Source organism: Cibotium barometz, chromosome 22, assembly GCF_041138505.1.
Source record: "Cibotium barometz isolate CiBa-2024 chromosome 22, ASM4113850v1, whole genome shotgun sequence".
NCBI classification, from domain to species: Eukaryota; Viridiplantae; Streptophyta; class Polypodiopsida; order Cyatheales; family Cibotiaceae; genus Cibotium; species Cibotium barometz.
Genome location: NC_141067.1, coordinates 1445357 through 1466387, shown reverse-complemented (window position 1 = coordinate 1466387; position 21031 = coordinate 1445357). Strand labels below are relative to the sequence as shown.

At 42.7% G+C, this 21031-nt stretch overlaps 2 protein-coding genes across 2 annotated transcripts; both read right to left on the bottom strand.

Moving 5' to 3' along the window:
• Positions 1-569: 569 nt before the first annotated feature.
• LOC147626151 (germin-like protein 9-3) lies at positions 570-1216 on the bottom strand. Its single transcript, XM_086816872.1, has one exon. The coding sequence runs from the start codon at positions 1166-1168 to the stop codon at positions 836-838; it is 333 nt and encodes a 110-aa protein (XP_086672998.1). The 5' UTR covers positions 1169-1216; the 3' UTR covers positions 570-835.
• Positions 1217-2751: 1535 nt separating this feature from the next.
• Positions 2752-9349, bottom strand: LOC147626150 (zinc finger CCCH domain-containing protein 17-like). Its single transcript, XM_086816258.1, has 9 exons — positions 8692-9349; positions 8451-8546; positions 8146-8235; positions 7941-8042; positions 7401-7547; positions 7106-7225; positions 6935-7015; positions 3639-3736; positions 2752-3543 (listed from the first exon to the last, which is right to left on the bottom strand). The coding sequence occupies exons 1-9, from the start codon at positions 9265-9267 to the stop codon at positions 3420-3422; spliced, it is 1434 nt and encodes a 477-aa protein (XP_086672384.1). The 5' UTR covers positions 9268-9349; the 3' UTR covers positions 2752-3419.
• Between the last annotated feature and the right edge of the window lie 11682 nt (positions 9350-21031).

Below are 21031 nucleotides of genomic sequence, written 5' to 3'. Positions count from 1 at the left end.
CATGAGCATGTTGTACAAAATATAGCATGCTTGCATGATGAAAGTTCTTGGTATAACCTTGCATGAGCATGTTGTACAAAATATAGCATAGTGGTATCGTTATTGATTTTACTTACTTGTTGTATTGTCCTATATGATAAGAATGAGTGAAATTAATGCTATTTAAGTTTAGAATTTTGTGCTTATGCGTGCGTATTGGAATTTCTCCAAGGCTTCTTTCTTGTTTTCTAACAAGTATCTATATATCCACTCACAGTAGATGTCCTCTTCGATCCATGTACATCCATGTGGACAAGATTAAGCAATCTTTTGCTTTCTCGACTATATAATAATAACTACAACAAGAATTACTCTTCTTTTTGAGAGATTAAAAAAACTAGATTATTTCTAATCTTCATGTAGTCCATAAAATATATGCTTAAGCCAATTAAAATTTACATAAAGAAAGAGTTTTTCCGAGAGAAATTCTCACAAAAAAATCTAACTTCAAAAAAAAATGATTAAAATATAGCTTAATCACACAATGTCAATTCTGTGTTGACTTGGCCTAATCATTATGCTTAATTACTAACTTAGTTAATCAAATTTCCTTATCTATTACACATTAACGAGAGATCGATTTTCGCCTGCGTGGCATGCTGAGAGCACATTGGCATGAAATGGGTGCAGGGAATAACGCCAAGTGCTAGATTGAAAAAAGGACCTTGAGTGATGGCAGTCATAGTCTTGCGGGAGCCGAACCGCCACAGGGCGTAATCACACGGATCTGGTTCCCCTTCCGGAATGTCCATGGTCTGCGAGGCAAGTATCGTCTTCATGGCTTCCCCTTGAAAGCCTACTCAAGGTCGGAAGGGAGGGAGACGGTATCGAAGCTAGAGCTGCTGAAGGAGGCGTTGGGGTTCATCTGGAAGTGCACCAGGCCCTTGGGGAACATGAAGAGGTCGCCCTGGTATAGAGTTTGGGTGTATAGTTTGTTGGAAAAGTCGACCAAGCCCACCACAAGAGAGCCGCCTAGCACGTAGAGGAGCTCGATGATGCGAGGGTGGGTGTGGAGGGTGTTCTGAGATGCCCAGCCCAAAATTCTAGGAAGGCCATCGAGATGCCCAGCCCGCCCAGCACCGGGAAAGTGTCCGCGAAGGAAGGGCCTTGAAAGCACCAGCAGGCGCATCGGGCCCTCTGCTGAAGCCCGTGAATGTGAAGAAGCCTTCGTCGAGCGAGCTCGCATTCAAGCCTGCGGGCACTTGGAAGTCGGTGGTCGACTCTATTAAGTACCAATGACAAAGCTCCTGCAAGAGATGATGATGCGATGGCACACAAAGCTCCCTGCAAGAGATGATGATGCGATGGCACGGCATGCTCCAATAGACGTGATGGCAGCATGCTCCCAGTCTCTTACACGTGCAATTTCAAAGATCTGGGCGCATTCTAGGAGAGAGAGCACGTCGATGGTGGGCTCACTGTCTCAAGGTATAGTGGGGCTCATCGCAAATCGGAGAGCCAAAAACAAAATATGGTTTTAAATAGCTTGCAAGCCTAAGCAAGCGGCCTCAAAATCAAACAACGAGAATGTCAAAGATAGCAACGGCCACGTGTTGATATTTTCTTAGTTGTATCCTTTTATCCATTGACTTATACACCAGTGTTCCGGAAATCATTCTTTTAGCAAGAGTAAGACTTTGGTGCCATGTGTAAGAGAGAGAATACACATACCTATACATACATAGATAAATACATACACACACCTCACACACATATATCATGTGGGGGCAAGCCTAGGAGTGATGGAGTGAAAGAGAGAGAGATGGCTATAGAGGGGGAACCGATTCTTTTCTGGAACCTCAGTTGCCGCAACAACACGCGGGTTCAATACTAGTCCTATTTTAAAAGAAAAAGAGCTCTATTTAGAGAATCGAGAGCAAAAGAAAGAAGACAAGACAACTATAAGAAATGACATCTTAGAGCACTGTACAACACTCCATAGTACATTAGCCATGTAAATTAAACTCTAAAGAAAGCCTAATTAAGATAATTTACTGATAATTAAAACCAAATTTTTTCTTTCAACACACAACTTAAACTCAAGATTTATCAACAAAACTCTCAATAATGACTAGCTTAAAAAATTGTCTAACTGTTAACCTAATAAAATTCTCCCGTCTAATATTTACTACACCCTTGCTCTGTAAAATTTATAAAAATATTTATTGCTATCTACGAGTCTCAGAATCAAAAAGTAATATCATCTATGAACAGCTTAAGAATTTTTCTAGCTTGGTACCTAAGCAAAACTCACGAGTTCAATTTTTACAATATAAGAGTGCTGTAAAAGAAAATGACAAGTCATTACAACTACAAAGCAAGCCTAAATGGTTTTTTTTAATGGCTCACATTGATTATCAAAAAAAGACTGCAAAGCAAAGTACGTAGACGTGTCATTTGCATTGCCAACCATTCACATGAGGGTAACATAATCCATAGCCTTCAAAAACTTAATCAAATTTGGAACTAAAAATTACATTGGATGTGCAAGATTCATGGCAATAAAGAAGTGATTACAGAATCATCTTGCAACTGCCACATTCATTAAGGATCTTTACAGACAAGCTAAGGATTGAATAGCGCTCCTCGTTTCACATGCGGGGGTTGTCTGTAAAGACCCTTGGAAATGGAAGTAAGATGCCAAAACTTTTCTAGCAGAAAAAAACCAAGTCCGGTGGAGAATATGATAGTTTAATCTACGAGTCCGGTGGAGAATATGCCAGTTTAATCTAACCAAGACGTAATCTGTCTAGTCATTACATTGAAGCTCTGTGGAAAGGTAAAAGTCAAATTTGAACTCTTGCCTTGGTATTGGTGGAAGCAAGTGCACGCATCATTATGATATACTGCTTAGTCACATATCAAGATACATACTCCTAAGGCTGTTGTGTACCTCCCATGACCCCATTCTATACAACCCAAAAAAGAAAACAACAAACCGGATATATCATATTGATACCTCACTTCCTCAAATGTCCTATATGAAGCCACATGCTTTCCAGCCACATATAAGAACACCACACTGGAAACACAGCCATAAATAGCAAGTATAATAACCAGCTGCAAGAAATCCGATGTCATGTGGATGTGGATTCTCTGCTTTATTACAATCACTTCACCATTGTTGTTGCGCCTCTCGCATTGTTGTGCCTCTCGCATTCAATCCTGCCGCCCTCACAGAGGGTACTTCAGAATGCTTCTGTCTGCTTGACTGGAAGGCAGAGAGGAACTTGAGCAGCTACAGATGTTGAAGTCAGGGTGATCATGGCCCAGGAGAGCTTAAACCTAAGGGGGATCAAGCACCCTTAAGGATGGATATGCCTCAACCCTTGAGGCTTGTACTCCACACGACTCGCCATGGTTGAAAGATAAACGGATGGTTATGGTGCCCACTTCCATACTTTTACACCCCCGCCACTGTCACCAGAGAACACTAATCCACCAGGGCCAACCTGTAGTGCTCGAACCTCATCCTTAGAAAATAGAACCCCTCTCTCTGTAAACCTGCTCAGCACACAAATATAGAGCTTGTTACATCCTTTTGTTTAGGGCTACATTCAAGGGGCATGAGAGGAGATATAGTATCATTTGGCACATACGATGGCAGCTCCAAAAGATGCACCGTATTGTCATTTAGTGAGCACAGCAAAATATGTTTGTTCTGATGATCGACAAATCCACAAAACGCCAGCACACCCTGGAGCAAACAAAAGACCAGTTAAGAGTTTAATATGCAATTTCACAATCTTGTATACTGTTTTTACACCTCAGCCTTGGGCTGCTCCAAATGATCCAAACATAAAATTCTCCCCACAGTTTGAAGGCATTTGTATCATGCCAAAACAAGCATAAACAATGCAAGGCACATGCTTCAGACCACTCACATTTCATAGTCCAAAGTGCTCAATTTAGTGTCCAAAAGTGTGTATGATCACACAGATGCTTCGTTGACCTAAAGATATTGGTACTTCTCCACTCAGCTATATAACTTCTTTGTAGAGAAAGAAAGCACACTCAACCACGGCAACAAAAAGAAGAGATTTCATGCGCTACCCACTTAAATATGCTCACTGAACTCAGCTAACACAGACCATACTCAGATTATTTGAGGAAGGCTCCACCATCAGCTGAAACATACAGTTGCCTCTCAGGTACACACCCTAGCAATCTGTTTTATCAATCGTTTCTTTCAACCCCTGGCAAGGTTCTTACATTGTCCCAGACCAAGTGAAGAAATTACCCTGCCTTCACCTCTGCAGGTGCTAGTTTATGCAAAATTCAGCACTTCAAATAAGCTCACATTCCTCGCTTCAATTTAATGACTTAAGTTTTGTTTTTGAGAAACCTGCTTCCTGGCCACACACCTTTCTGTTTTATGGTTAAGTGTATGGGTCGACTTCCATTGTTAATTGGCATTACTGCTTCCTTGCATCTTTTTGCTGAGTGAACACGGCCTCTTTTAAAATAAAATAAAAACTTATTTTACATGCTCTGGTCCACCCTGTGGAAAGCAAGCGTTCAGTGAAGAGTAACTCCGTGAAGGAGACCGTCAATGATGCAAACGTCTCTCTTGTTGACTTTAAGAATTCTCAGGGTGACGAGTACCAGACCGGGAGCAATGCTCCTCCAGTTGCTGCTCGAGTGGCACAACAAGAACTGGCTGCTCCACATCAAGTTCAAAAACCTCGCCTTGTTGCCAATGATGAGCTTGAACTGACATCACATCCACAATGGCAGATGACCGGGGTGCCACTCTACATGGTGGACTTGCCACTAACCGGTGGAGATCGGTCATTGGTGCTAGCACAGCCTGTCCAAGATGTGCAGGAGTTTCAGAGAGCTTACCATTGCTTATGGGACTGCAAGGAGGCACAGGGGATCTGGACTGCAATAGCACAGCTTTTTGGAAGGATGAGGAGAGATGCCTACATTTGTTTTGGCGCTATTGTTTGGTTGACATAGTCGGGCCCGCAAATCAGGTTTGAAGGGAGCGACAAAGATATGATCATGCGGGTTACCCACGGAGTGGGTCGGCGGTGTTTTCTTTCAGGACATGCCAGAGTCAGGCTACGTACCTCTAGCACAAAGGTTGCACACTGCCTGGGAAATTATTGCTAGCATCAAGCGTGGCACATCTGGAAGGCTAGATGCCCTGAAGCCATCGAGGGCACTTTGGTTTATGATACCTATTGCATTTGCAGGATCTGGTGTGATATTATCCACACGCTCATTGCGCTGCTAACTGACCTCCTGGGCTACCCTACCTGCTATTGTCCCCAACCTGCCCTGTCCCCACGCTGTGCTGGCACACAGCCTGTCCACATGGTGTATACAGTGGTGGGTCACAGAAGCAGTGGAGGCTGAGGAATGATAGTGTTGTGTTCCACTTTATGTTCTCTGTTTTCTCTCGAACTACAAAAGCATTAAGCCTTACAAGCTTCCTTTTGGGTTGAGCAAATTGTAGCTACGATATGTCATACGCTGCTCTTCAAAAGAAGCCTTTTGCACCTGGTTTGTAATTCTTACACTGCCACTGGAAAGTTGGCCGTTTTAAATTCCCATGCCAGGTGTCATTTTGCTGCCCCTATGCTTGACAATTGGCTGTCAGTTTACAAACTGCCTGAATGCAGCCCATCTGACTTCACCTTGCCAATGTCCTTGGTGTCCCCATCTTCCATGCTTCATTAACCCCATGCTTGCAGAAGACCCCGCTGCTTGAATGTCTGGATTCATTTCCCCTGGCTGAGCCTAAGCAAGAATATAGCAGGGCAATCCTACTAAAGTACAGTAAACACATGCTTCAATGCGCTATTAGTTCCATGGGACAACTGATACCAGAACACAAACCAACCATAGAAACATGTGAGATATGTTCCCAGCACCCAATACAACTTACAAGCCCAAGTTTCAAGTTCATGGCTTTGAAGAGCAGCACAAAAGGCGATCTTACTAAAGTACAGTAAACACATGTTTCGATGCGCTATTAGTTCCATGGGACAACTGATACCAGAACACAAACCAACCATAGAAGCATGTGAGATATGTTCCCAGCACCCAATACAACTTACAGGCCCAAGTTTCAATTTCATGGCTTTGAAAAGCAGCACAAGAAGCCATGGCAACACAGGCAGCATACTAGGTAAAGTTGCACATGATTGACAGGGGCCTACCACTTTGATAACCACACGGCCAAGTACAGAAAAGTACTCATGACTGTTCATTTAAAAAGTCACATTCAGGGTTATGCACCAAAATGTTGTCACATGGCTCAAAGAATGGAAAACCACATGAAGAGGACAACAAGAACCAAAAATCTGATCAAAGATCGCATTACTACAAGAAGGCCAGGAGCTCACGATTCCAAGAAGAGAAGCAGTGCTTCAGGATATTGTGGGTCTCTACAGTGAGCATAGATGGTTCTTGTGTGCATATAATATAAAGGGTTCTCATGCCATCCCCTCGGCCATAGCATTAGTAATCTGTCAAGAATAACAGGACTGGCAGCAGATGATGACGCTGATGTAGAGGGCCGTTGCATGCTAAAACTATGGCCACCTGAGAATTGCCATGCACTGTGCCAGAGATTCTAAAAAGTACTCAAAATCCCTTACAAGCTAGATTGACTCTCTTGTAGCAAGCATAATCCTTGAGGATCAACAACAAAATAATCATTAGGTATGCATAATTGAATGATACTGCTAATCATAAAGACAGCTGTTCATGGATGTCCTTGTTCACGATCAATGCCAAGATCACTTTACGTACCATGTAGGCTTGTGGCAAAACATAACTATTAAAATCCTTATAACAATCTTTGTGAGTACTTGTCCTTGATGAGGATGCAGAGCACATGATCCAAGCTATGATTTATCCATAGTCACAAAAAGTTACTCACATCCAGATTTTCATTGATTCCTGCATCTTTTGGATATGTATACTGTAAATCATAAGTTCCACTCTGACTAGCAGCCCAAACCTGAAAATGGCGTGAAAAAGATGTATAACTAATGATTTACTCAACGCCCAAATCAACTTGTAGCTCAAAATAACAAAAATAGTATCTTACTTTCACAGTTCCATCAAGAGAGCCAGAAAAAAGGTATTGATTCCAACAAAGAAGTCCCATCACAACATTTGAATGCCCTTGCAATGTTTGTACACAAAGTCCTGTAGTTAGGTCCCAGATCTGCAGTACAAAAAAAACACAATGCAATCAGAAAACTCTACTGCAGAACTTCACCTAAATTGTTGCACCTAGGGGGAACCTTATTGACAAAATAAGAACCAATTCACTAAGAGGAGCTTCCCATGAACTTATAAGAACCACCCCAACCCTTAAAAGCATGCCTGCATAAACTTACCTTGATTGTATTATCCATCGAGCCAGAGTACAGCCTTCCCTCTGCGGCCTCGAGTGTAACAACTGCTCCGGTGTGACCCCATAGAGTGGCTGCAGGCTGAAACATACTGACAACAGTGTTGAATTTCCAAGCTAATATATTCCCATCCTGCCATATACATGACGTAAAGTTTGAGTTGGACTTTGATCATAAACATCTGCTCCCAAATATTGTCAGCCTAAATCTAAAAAATGTAGTTAAATTTCACCCATGTAAACAAGACTGGAAATGTCCTGGCAAAAATTTGAGACCAAAGAAGCACTACAACTCTTTAGCAACTCACTAGCTTAATTGCTGCAAAATCATGGTCCTTAAGCCAAGCCCATCATTGAAGAATAAAATAACAATGCTGGATACTGAAATACACTTCTGCTTCAGAACAACTTCTGAATGCTAAAAGATCAGCAGTCTTTCAATCACAGTAGCCAAGGTCCACAATTCATGACCTATCCCCTCCAACAATGCTTTCAAGACTGGCATTTCAGAAGCAAGAGAGCGAACCTGGGCTCCAGCTAGTAGCATATCATTAAAGACCGCCAATGCATGCACTTGTCCCTTTGGCCCATCTAACCTTTGTTCTGAATTAGTCTGGAGATTCAATGCCTGCAAAAATATAAATGTGAAATACATCATAAGGTTAAGAGAACTAGACAAAAGCATTTTAAAGCAGTGTCCTTTTAACATATCACACGTTAAAGCCTCATACCTTCACTTCATTAGGAAGGCCTATAAAAAGCCAGCCTGATTCTGTGAGCAGGCATCCTACATCACCTCCCATGGGCACTATATTCGTGCACTGTGGTGCAAAAGGTGAAATTTTCAGCCAGTGTAATTGCAACAAGCACAACACAACATTCTCTCAAAAACTTCTAAGCAAAATGGATTTTTTGGAAAGAAAGGGAAAACTCTCTCTCTCTCTCTCTCTCTCTCTCTCTCTCTCTCACACACACACACACACAGCACGTGTCACAAATCTAAAATCACATAGGTCAATCGTCCAATAGCACAAACCTGCCCTGTGTCGCAGTCCCAGATCCTTACTGTTTTGTCCTGCCCTCCAGTGTACAACTTGTTAGCTCCTGCTGGCAGTGCAATAGCTCTCACGGCCTGTCACAAGTCAGCAGGCGGATTCATGGAATCTTGGTTTTAATAAGCTCTTCCGCACTAAAAGATCATGCCAATCGAAGAAGCTAGTAGTGTTCAAGAACCTCGTTGATAGGGTAAAAAACCGCAGAAGCAGAGTAGTAACAACCTTCTCATGGCCGTTGAGTTGAGTCATGAAGTTCATGTCTTCAGTGTTGGTGAAGGAGTGCAGGAAGTTGCATTGCTTTCCTTTCACGCAGTTACCGCGCAGGAAGAAGGTGCAGGGTTTGTCGCGGAGCTTGTTGTGGCGGGGGTCACCAGATGAGGGGACCTTTCCGGCTTTGTTCCCACGCAGTCTACCCCAGACGTTTCGTCTGTTGCCTAGGTTTGCCCCGTCCCGCTCATCAAAGGCAGTGTTGGATCGCTTCCCGTTGCTGCTGCCGCTGCTGCTAAAGCTGTTATTGGCGACAGCGGAGGGATCCTCGGGGTGCAGGAAGTTGCAGGGATCGCGATTGCAGCGACCCTCGCGCCAGAAGCTGCACACCTGCTGCGTCCGCGCCCCCGATCGGAAGTAACTCCGCTTATTTGTGCCCGGCCGTGCCGCCGGACCATCCACCTCCATCTCTGGCCCTTCTCCAACTCCGCCCCAGCCTCCTGCTCCTGCTTGTACTCCCCCGTTCTGCTGTTGAAGAGACTCCTTAGGGCTCGGAAACAGAGGGAGAGACCGAACGCGTTTGAAGGACATACAGCAGTCCCGGCGCTGTTCGAATGATGATGCTGGGGGGTTGGGGGGGGAAGCACGAATAAAGGAAGGGAAGGGCTTCGTAGTATATAAATCCTTGCAAGTTCCTCTTTCTTTCCGAAAATCCTAGCTTCTAATTAATTAGAAAAATTAATATGCAGTTGATGAGTGGCCCAAACCCATCGAAGAAAATTAGTAGTATGGAAAGTCATTTGTAATACAGTTGATGATGGCATGGTTGTGGTTCTAACACACAAGTGGGCCAAACCCACCTTTGGCGAGTAAATTGCTAATCGATGTAAAGTGCTTGGCCTAAAGCAATGATTCGCACACAAAATATACATGCATGTCACCATACCAACTGTAAGTTTCTACTTATATACATGTCCGTTCATGTAGTGCATACTCGTAGCCTCTATACACATGTTTGCATCTATGGCACATGCACATAGAACACATACACACACACGAAGCGCGCACACACACACATCAGACACACAGAATAAGAATATCATTGAGAATAAGAAACGATGTATATCCAAAAAAAACAAAATAGTGAAAGAAGTAATAATCAATCAATTGATCTAGCCATCATTAGAAAGAAGCGAGAATCAAATGATCTAGTTGCCATCATTACAAAAATGAAGCTTGCACTTCCTAGAGTCATCGACCACATGGGCAATGCATGATGCCCAACATGGTAGGATGGCAATACATTTCCACTATATTGAGCATGCAAAGTACATGTCATTTTCTTTCATGAACCTACACACACAAGAGATTATTATTGATAAAACATCATTTTTATTTTTATTTTTAAGTAATAAAACCCATTATAGTTAACTTTACCACACACAAATGAAGACCTAGATAAAGCTATGCCAACGTTGGAGTGGAGACAAAGGTAGCAACAAATACACACATATGCAGCAAATAGAGAGATCTACATAACACTCGAAGTAGATTGATGTATAGGGATCATGTGGCTAATCAATCCCCAAATAGTGATAATCCTAAAGCTTTGCAAAAAGCTACAAACTTCTCTCGTGAGAGAGCCTTCATAAATATATCTACTACATTGTCATGTGTAGAGACATAAACTAGGCTAATCTTTGTTACAATGAGCATCTACTACATAATGAGAAAGCACCTCAGTGTGCTTTGTGCGAGCATGAAACATTAGGTTCCACTCTAGCTATTAGAGTGAAGATGGAGGTGGGGGACTGTTGTCCAATACCAAGATATGTCAAAAGGCATCTAAGCCATACACACTCCACAGTCGTCACTTATTGTAAAAGCTACCATGTACTCAGCTTCACAGCTCGAAGTGTGACTACTTCTTGTTGAGCCATGATATACATGAATCACTAAGATGAAAAGAAAAGCCACTAGACAAGTGTCAGGCCACTTGTCTCACTTTGGTCCACTTTCTTGCCACATGTCCCAATCTAAGAGATGGGTCCTTCCATAATCTTTACCTCTAAAAATATCCCAACTGGTAGACATTCTGTCATAGGCACTTTGCCAACTCTTGGTATCTGCTCAATTCCAGATGTAATGACGCGAACAGAATTTCCATCGGAGTCGGGCCAAAAATAGCAACTCTCCTAAATTTTAGGAGTGTGGTCCTTTGTATTCTAGGATAATCCCCCATTTCCAAAGCTTGTACTTTCCAAATATTTAAACATCCTGGAGTCCACCAGACCCCTTTCAGACTTGGAAATGTCCAGGCTGGTGACAGCGTCTCGTTCTACAGATGGCAATGGCTCTGTCCAGGGTGACTCCTCTGGAGGGTGGTCTACTAGGTAGGCCTGTAGATGGAGTAGAGGCTGAGAGAGAGAGATAGAGAGAGAGAGAGCTTGAGCCTTGAGAGAGAGAGAGAGAGAGAGCTTGAGAGCTTGAGCTTGAATGATGAGAGAGGGAGAGACCTTGAGAGCTCTTATACAAGCATGGAGATGAAAGGGATCCAAGGCCATGGCACATGCCCAAATGACTATAACAAGAGAAAAAACAGGCGAAAAAAACACTGTTTCGTTTCGTTTTGGTTCAGCGAAACGTCCGTCGGCCAGAAAACCGTTTCGCCAGCGTTTTGCTCCGGTCGTTTCGCCGCCCTGTCCTGTACTTTACGTATCGGTGCTGCAGTACACGTCCCGCAGACAACTATGAATAGATGGTATACATCTTTCCAGAATATCAAGCATAAGGTTGATGAGTATGGCCGAGAGGTCTTCCTCAGATCTTAATTTGGGTGGGGGAAAGGGAGGCCCACAGCCTAGCATATAGATATGCTGGCCAGCATATTGCCAGCAGAACTGTGCAGCGAACAGGGTAGCAGGCGGATGGGGGTGGCAGCAAGTTCGAACAGAGAGGGGGCAGCGAGCAGGGCAAACAGCAGGCGGCGGCGGCGAGAGCGAGGCGGGTGGCGGCGGCGAGCAGGGCAAACAGCAGGCTCCAAAGTGAATTGGTGGCCACTCTTGCTTCAAACAAGAGTAGAACCCTCAATCCCTCAAGCCAAAGGAGAGCTTACAAGCTTCATGTAAGCTAATTTTTCTTACTTGTTTAATTTTAAATCTATGGTTTTCTTGATTTTCATGTTGTACAGTTGATTGAATTAAATTCAAATGCTATGCCTTTGTAATGAAAAGGCCACCCTCTTCTCTTCTTTACATTCCAGCCTTTCTTAATCCTAGAAAGATTAACTAAGTGATTAATTAAACTCTTCTTATTGCTTTACACTCTTGAATTTAGAAAATTGTGTAGATTAAAGATCTATGAATCTAATTTGGGTTAATTTAAGTTAAAAATAGAATGATAAAAATGAATCTAATTTGGGTTGATTTAAGTTAAAAATAGAATGATAAAAATGAGAAATGGTCAGCCATACAAAGGAGGTTATGGAAAAATTTTTCAGAATTTTGTGAAAAAGAAAGTTTATTTTTTATGTTATTCCAAAAGAGTAATTCCCACCATTTTTGCATCTAAAAGAGAGATTCTAATTACTCCATGTACATATTCACCTATGAATATGCATGGATATCACTGATACTAATTATTAAATTTGATTTTTATGCATAGAAAGATGTATAATGGAATTTTTTTTTATTATAAAAGTGTTATTCTCATTAAATTTGATTTTTAGCTCATTTAGTTGGGTTCACACTATAGAGAACCCGTGTATGTATTGGTTGAGTACCTTTCATATTATGTGTACTCTTATCTTGTATATGGTGTGTTGAGTGTTGAGTGAAGAAGAAGAAGATTTTCAGCCTCTCACCTTGTGTGTTCTCTATTAGGGTTTTGTGAGTGTGTGTGTGTGCTTGCAAGAGCTCAAGCTCTCTTCCCCCTTGCATCTTTTCATGGTATCAGAGCCTGGTTTGTGCTAAGGGCTGAGCTGTAAGCAAGAGAACCACAGGAAGCGGTACGAGGGTAAGAGCTTCAACTACTCTTCCCTATTTGTGTTGGTGACTACACCCTTATCGGGAGCTCTACGGGAGGCACCGGCAAACGATCTCTGATTGAGGAGCTTTCTTCGCGGGAGTAAAGCTATAGGGCAACTATATTATCTTATCGGACTTAATTTTTTGGGCCGAAAACGCGTTTCGGGCGCGTCTGGACCTCTGTTTTTCAGAAAGCAGGCGATTTCGAGCACTGCGGGTAAGTCATCAATTCTCTGCAGAACTCTGTTTTAAGAACTGCAGGAAGACAGATTGATTGTGCAGACATTGTGGGTGCTGCAAAGAGGTCTACAATTGCCATTGGGTGTATGTATGCACATTGAAGTCACTGGTTGTGACATTTGAGAGTACTACAGTACCGTTGCAAAAAATACAGCAGTTTGTGCAGGATAAACCAGAGTGCTATTTTTGGTGAAATTGTGTGTCTGGCAAGATGTTAAATGATGGCATAACCCAGATTGTGGCTGAGAAGCTTGATAAGAATAACTTCCATGCTTGGAGGTTCAGGTTGACGAATTTCCTGATGGGAAAGGGCTATTGGGACTACATAGAAGGTGAGCATGAAGAGGCACCGGAGATACCGGACATAAATCCGACTGCTGCAGATGTGAAAGAGTTTAAAGACTGGAACCAAGGAGCCATGAAAGTTATGTATTGGCTTTCCATCAGTATACAGGACACCATGATTGGGCACATTCAGGATGCCAAGCCCCCCAAGGAGGCGTGGGACACCTTGGTAAAGCTTTATGAAACAAATACCAAGGCACGTAAGATACAGTTGAAGAATGAACTTCATACTGTGGAGAAAAAGAGCATGTCTGTGAATGACTATGCGTTGAAGATAAAGGGTATTGTGGAATCCCTTGCATCTATTGGTGTGTCAGTAGTAGATGATGATGATAAGGTGGAGGTCTGTCTACGTGGTCTCGGGCCACAATACAAGGTGTTCAAGACGTCTATTCAGACTCGAGAAAACATTCCCAACTTTACAGATTTGGTGTCTATGCTGATTATAGAAGAGAAGAGCTTGGGTGAAGACCAACAGTCTTCACAAAACAAAAATAGTTTAGAGCAACAGGCCTTCTACACAAGTTCAAGAAGAGGACGAGGTAGAGGAGGTCGTGGACGCGGTCAAGGAGGTGGCCGAACAGGTAATCAGAATTATGGCCAGCAGCACAGCAACAACAACAGTCCCAGAATACACAACAACAACAATAACAACACGCACGTGGAAGAGGCAAATTCAGAGGCAGGGGGAGTCAAAGAGGCCATGGAAATTGGCAAAGGCAATATAATGATGCACGTGAATGCTATTATTGTGGTAAGCTTGGACATGTGCAGGCAGAATGATATAAGAAGCAGGCTGACATGCAAAATAGGAAAGTGCAGCAAAACAACTATGCGTCCTCAAGCAGAAATAATAAGGATAATGAAAGGTTGTTTGTTATGCAGCATGTCGTGAATGCCATGTCTGAAAATATTGATGTAGCACAAAAAGATGATGTATGGTATGTGGATTCAGGTGCTTCCAACCACATGACAAGTCATGGGGAGTGGTTTAAGGAGATGAAAAACCCGAAAAGACCAGGTTTTGTGGAAACAGGGGATGACACTGCTCATCCAATTGCTCATGTTGGAGATGTGCCATTGTCTATGCAGGATGGCAAAGTGAAGTACCTTGCAAATGTACTTCACGTTCCGAACATAACAAAGAATCTGGTTTCAGTTGGCCAGATGATTGAGCACGGTTTACAGGTTCAGTTTAACCCTGATGGTTGTTATGTTGAAGACTTTAAAGACAAGTGTGCAGGCTGGTTGCAAAAGGCAACAGAGTGGGCAGAATGTTTACGTTGAATGTAGACATGCCTGAAATGAGTGCTGCGATGTTTGCAAATGGTTCAGGAATTGTTGCAAACACAGACATTTGGCATAAAAGAATTGGACATGTGAATGTGCAGAGAATGAAGTCTATGCAGACTAAAGGAATTGTGACAGGGCTGCCAAAGTTTAAAGTGGAAGGTATGCAGAGAATATGTGAAGCATGCCAATTTGGAAAGCAAACAAAGCATGTATTTCCACGTAATAGATATGTGAGCAGAAATGCACTAGATGTTGTGCATTCAGATGTATGGGGTCCTACGAAGACCATGTCTATGGGAGGCTGCAGATATTATGTGACATTTATTGATGACCACACAAGGAAAGTGTGGGTATATTTCATGAAGGAGAAGAGTGAGGTGTTCACTCACTTTCAGAATTTCAGAGTTTTGGTTGAAAAGCAAACAGGGAAATATGTAAAGTGCCTAAGGTCAGATGGAGGGGGAGAGTACTTCTCCAATGAGTTCTCTGAATTTTTAAAGCAGAATGGTATTCGGAGACAGTTTACATGCAGATACACTCGCAGCAAAATGGAGTTGCTAAGCGAAAAAACAGGCACATTGCTGAGATTGCGCGAGCATTGATGGAAGAGAAGAATATGTCGCATAGCTATTGGGTTGAGGCTGTTTCTACAACAGTATACATCATGAACAGGACTCCAACTGTAGCCATACATGATGTAACTCCAGAGGAGAGGTTTACTGGCAGAAAACCAGATTTGTCTCATCTGAAAGTCTTTGGATGCATTGCATATGTGCATGTGCCAGATGAGCTGAGAACTAAGCTGGATCCGAAAGCTGAAAAATGTGTGTTTATTGGATATTCCCTTGAGCAAAATGGATACAGGTGTTATAACCCTTCTACACGTGAGTTGAGGGTAAGCAGGGATGTTGTTTTTGATGAGATGAGCAGCTGGTATGCTGCTGAAAAAGAACCTGTTGGGACTGATGTGAGTGGAAGTGTGGTTGCACAGAATGCAGGTCAGCAATCACAGTCTTTGAGTGGACCAGGAGAGTCCTCATCTAGTGGGTCTGTTGATAGACCATGGAGTGGCAGGCTGCGTCATAATACCAACCCTGCAAATGTGATTACTACATCACGTAAAGGAAAAGAGAAAGTGGTTGAGCCCCTTGGTATGCCTGACATTTCTACAAGGCATTCTCATGTTGATGGAGAGAGTCTAGTGGCTCAGATATGAGCCTTGATGAGGAGCTTGGGATCCCATCTATGAGAACCCCTGGTGTAAAGAAGGCTATGGAAGCCATGAATGAGAAGCTGCGAAGATCTGGGAGAGTGAAAAATCCTGTGCAGAGATTTACCTATGATGGTTATGTGGCACATCACTATGCATATATGGCAAAGGTTGTGCAGGTTGTTGAGCCCACATGCATTGATGAGGCTATTGGAAATGTGTATTGGGAGAAAGCTATGGATGAGGAGATGGATGCACTATATGGAAATGAAACTTGGGATTTAGTGCAATTTCCTGAAGGCAAGAAAGCCATTGGATGCAAGTGGGTGTACAAAGTTAAACATAACAGTGATGGAAGCATAAACAGGTACAAGGCTAGATTGGTAGCCAAAGGGTATGCGCAGACATATGGCATTGATTATGAGAAAACTTTCAGCCCAGTTGCCAAGATGGCAATAGTGAGAGTTGTGATAGCAGTGGCTGCGTCAAAGCAATGGTCTTTACATCAGATGGATGTAAAGAATGCATTCTTGCTGCATGGGGATTTGCAGGAAGATGTGTATATGTTGCAACCACCTGCTGGTTATGAGGATGTGGGTCACCCCGAGCATGTTTGCAGGTTGAAGAAAGCCTTGTATAGCTTAAAGCAAGCACCAAGAGCATGGTCTGACAAGATTTCTGAATATCTTGTCACTATTGGCTTTCATGTAGCCAATGCAGATTTCTCGCTATATGTGAGACATGGTGATAGAGGGGTTGTGCTTGTTGTCATCTATGTAGATGACTTGATCATTACGGGGGACCATGATGCGGAGATCTTTTCACACTATAGAGAACCCATGTATGTATTGGTTGAGTACCTTTCATATTATGTGTACTCTTATCTTGTATATGGTGTGTTGAGTGTTGAGTGAAGAAGAAGAAGATTTTCAGCCTCTCACCTTGTGTGTTCTCTATTAGGGTTTTGTGAGTGTGTATGTGTGCTTACAAGAGCTCAAGCTCTCTTCCCCCTTGCATCTTTTCAGTACCTTGCTTAGTGCTAGCCATATGAGGTTTTTAGGGCCATTAATGATTCATATCTCATATTCAAGTGTTTCTAAACCTCTGTAAAGCATCAAATCAGATTTTCCCCTTGATTTGAGTGGTCAATTTATTAATCCAAAATCGGGTATAAATCTGTATAAGCATTGTTTGGGAGAATGGGATTTCTGAGCTTATATGCTTCATGTACCTCATCTATCATGCTCATAAATCAGTTGTATAAGGGCAAGACATTGGCCATTGACAAGGCTAAGACCCACTTAAGCAGATTCAACGTATTATCATCTCAAAGGGACATACATTATCATCATGTTAGGCTAATGATAAAAGGCTAATGATAAAAACACTTGAAATTTGACCATGACTTCCACCACTCTAAGTGGTAGACCTGTCAGGATTACATATGCACATGCCAGAGTAGGAACACATGTTTTGACATATGAATGTACGTTTATAAGTCCTGGCCACGTACATTCCTAACTTTCCTAGCCACACACGTTCCTATCTCAGAACACATGTTCACAAGTTCACCGATTTCACTTAGCCATGCATGTTCTCAATTCCCCATGCACATTCCTAATGTTGTGAATGCACGTTCGCAAGTCTAACTAGTATGCAAGCACACATGTTCCTAACTCACTTATCCACACATGTTCTCAACTTGTGAATGCATGCTCACAAGCACAAGTCTAACAGAGGCAAAAACAAAAATTCCAATTGAATTGAGAATATCTACACCCACCGCTTGACTTTTAAGGGGGGTTGATCACGCTTACATGTTCACGAGCTCAGGGAGGATTTCGGGACTCAATCCCACATTTGAGGAGAGTGCCTCAAACGATGCTAAATCAAGAACAACTTCTCGAGAGGAACCTATGCCCTTAAAAATCCCTAAGATTACACATGAGGCAAGCAACCCTAGGAATCGAACATTCGAGCAATAACAAGGATGCTAGCTTAAATGAAGCCTATTACTGGGAACCTATTTCCTCAGAGATGCATATGGACCATGGACTTGGAGATCTTGACTCCCCTATGACTACTCAAAAGAGTTTTTGTAGACGTGTGGAGCAAAATGAGCCCCTCCTAAGTATGGTGTATAGATATGGGAAGTGTGTAGATGATAGTGTGTGTGAATCCAAGGTGGCAAGACATATGTGGCAGCCAAGGGTAAAAGCATAGGTGCACAAAACCAAAAAGGAAACAATATGGGCGATCCAAAGAGGTAGGCGACACTACTATCCAAAAGAGTGGAGGATGGCGAAATGGTTGAAGAGAAAGAATTGAGTTTATTTTTGAGGACGAAAGTGGTTCGTGCTACCACAAGAAAGTGTGGAGAGTGCAGACTGCAATAGAGTGGTCTCTTGTTGCAAGTTTGACGATAGTTGCAAGCTAGAGTACATATAGTGTTGTGCAAATTTACAAAGAAGAGGACAATGCGGTGAAAGGGATTGACTGTGTTAGAGCAAAGAAAGTTGGAGACTACAGAATTGCCTAAGGGGTGTGTCCTAGGGTTCTTAGAGCAGCTTCTCTGTTGGATACTTGACCCATATCATTTTTTTCTCCAACTGTAGCTGTTGAAGCCTAAGTTGTGAAGTGTTGACGTCGTCAGGATCTTCTTGAGGGGAATCCTAGATCTTTCTGTGTTTTCTACTTTTGTTTGTGCCCCTGTCTCAGGGCTATTGAGACAGAGAAGTTTTTTTATTATCTGATGAAGACAAAAGGTTTTGGATTGTACGTGTTGTGACTGGATATAGAGTATTTTGTTTGGTGTCTTGTTGTGGTAAAGGTGTAGTTTTGTTTGAGTTTATGAAAATGAAGCTCCATGAAACTAACTCTGAGTTTGAATCAGTTGAGAAGGTACATAGCCATCTGTCTGTCAAGCTGAGGTTCATAATGATCAACTGAGGGTATAGAGGGCTTGCCTTGGCTTGATTGTGTTTAGGAGAAGTGATTTCGGGTCTCAGTTGACAGGTAGAGTGGTCAACTAACATGCAGTTAGATGGGGTACTTGGGCAAAGTGTTGATCCAGAGTCAGCAGTGGTTAGCTGGTGTCATTATAGTGGTTAGAAGGTTGGATCCTTGCTGGTTTGAATGTTTGGTGGGTCTAGAGGTGTCAGTTGACACAGAGGAGAAACCTACTTCAGCAAGGTTAGTTTAGTTGTTTGACCGGGTTCATTTAGTTCTGAGGTACTTGTGGAGCAGCTTTAATTAGCAGAAGGCTTATAGTGTGATATCCTTGGTAGGTTTAGAGGTGCCTGAGGGCCTACGGTTGTTAGAGGATACCTAAGGAAGGTTTTCGTTTCAGTAAAGGCTTCTGAGTCAGACAAGTCTAGGTCAAATTGCTGAGGTAGAATTAAGTTTGCTTCAGTCCAAGAAGGGTCGGCAAAATTCCAAGAAGGTCCCGAGGTTGTGTATGTAAGATTAGTAGATGTTGGAAGATCTGTTGTTGGAAGATGTAACTAGGGAGTGCTTTGAGTATGAGGCCACTGATGCTGACTCAAGAAGCTAGGATGGGTTGAGAGAAGCCCTAAGGAGGAAGTATAGGAAGGTGGACACTCTAGAGGACATGTGGAGAGAGTTGACTAGGTTGAACCAAAGAGAGGATGAGGAAGTGCTTGATTTTGTTGACAGGTTTAAGGCTGCATGGAGGAGGATGCTGAAGACTTTGGGAGAGTGTCAGGTTCCTCCTGACTTTCTGAAAAAAGAGAGGTTTGTTGAAGGGCTGAATGGAAGAATCAAGGAGAAGGTGGAAATGAAAGACCCATTGACCTTTGCAGAGTCTGTAAAGACAGCTACATATCAGGAAAGAAAGATGTGCAAGAGAGCTGGAATGTGTATGCCATCCACAAGGTCATGTGGAGTCGGGACGTTTGATTTTTTTGGTGTGAGTCATGCTAGAGGAAATATGAAGGTGGTGTAGTAGAGGCCATCACCCAGCCACCATACATACGCGGAGCAAAATGAGCCCCTCCTAAGCATGGTGTATAGATATGGGAAGTGTAGATGATAGTGTTGGTGTGAATCCAAGGTGGCAAGAGATGCATGGTAGCCAAGGATAAAAGTGCAAGTGCATGAAACCAAAAAGGAAACAGTATGGGCGATCCAAAGAAGCAAGCGGCGCTATGTTCCAGAAGAGTTGAGGACGGCAAAGTGGGTTCAAGAGAGAGAATTGGGTTTGTTTTCGAGGACTCTCTCAATCGAAGTGGTTTGTGCTACCACAAGAAAGAGTGGAGAGCACAGATTGCAGTAGAGTGGTATCTTGCAAGTTTGACAATAGTTGCAAGCTAGAGCACCTAGAGTGTTGTTCAAATTTACAAAGAAGAGGACAGCACGGTGAAAGGGATTGACTATGTCAGAGCAGAGAGAGCTTGAGACTCGACAATTGGCCAAGGGGTGTGTCCCAGGGTTCTCAGAGTAGCTTATCTGTTAGATACTTGACCCATATCATTTTCTTCTCCGACTGTAGCTGTTGAAGCCTAAGTTGTGAAGTGTTGACATTGGGATCTTCTCGAGGGGAATCCTAGAGCTTTTTGTGTTTTCTACTTTTGTTTGTGCCCATGTCTTATGGCTGTTGAGATAGAGAAATTTTTTTAATTATTTGATGAAGACAAAAGGTTTTGGATTATATCTATTTTTGTGAATGAAAATAAAGTCTTTTGTTTGGTGTTTTGTTGTGGAGAAGGTGTAGTTTTGTTTGAGTTTATGGAGATGAAGCTCCTAGGCTTGTGTGTGACGCTTGTGAAACTAATTGTGAGTCAGAATTAGTTAAGAAGGTACATAGCCATATGTCTGTCAGGAGCTGAGGTTTAGAATGATCAGCCTGCTGAGGGTATAGAGAGCTTGCCCTAGCTTGATTATGTTTGGGAGAAGTGATTTTGGGTCTCACCCTAATAGGTAGAGTGTTCAGCTAACATCAGTCGGGTAGTGGGCAAAGTGTTGATCCACAGTGAGCTGTGGTTAATCGGTGTCAATAGAGTGGTTATAAGGTTGGATCCTTGCTTGGTTTGAATGTTTGGTGGGCCTAAAGGTGTCAACTGACACAGAGGAGAGAAAATCTACTTCAATTGGGTCAGTTTAGTTGTTTGACCGGGTTCATTCAGTTCTAAGGCAGTCGTAGAGATCAACTTTAGTCAACAGAGAGCTTGTAGTGTGATATCCTTGCAAGTTTAGAGGTGCCTAAGGACCTAGTTGTTAGAGG

Coding starts and splice junctions, on each gene's coding strand:
- LOC147626150 (XM_086816258.1), bottom strand. CDS start 9,267: ATGTCCTTCAAACGCGTTCGGTCTCTCCCTCTGTTTCCGAGCCCTAAG. Junction 8,236..8,450: donor GGGACTGCGACACAGGGCAG/GTTTGTGCTATT, acceptor TTTGCACCACAG/TGCACGAATATAGTGCCCAT. Junction 7,548..7,940: donor TGCTACTAGCTGGAGCCCAG/GTTCGCTCTCTT, acceptor TGTATATGGCAG/GATGGGAATATATTAGCTTG.
- LOC147626151 (XM_086816872.1), bottom strand. CDS start 1,168: ATGCGCCTGCTGGTGCTTTCAAGGCCCTTCCTTCGCGGACACTTTCCC.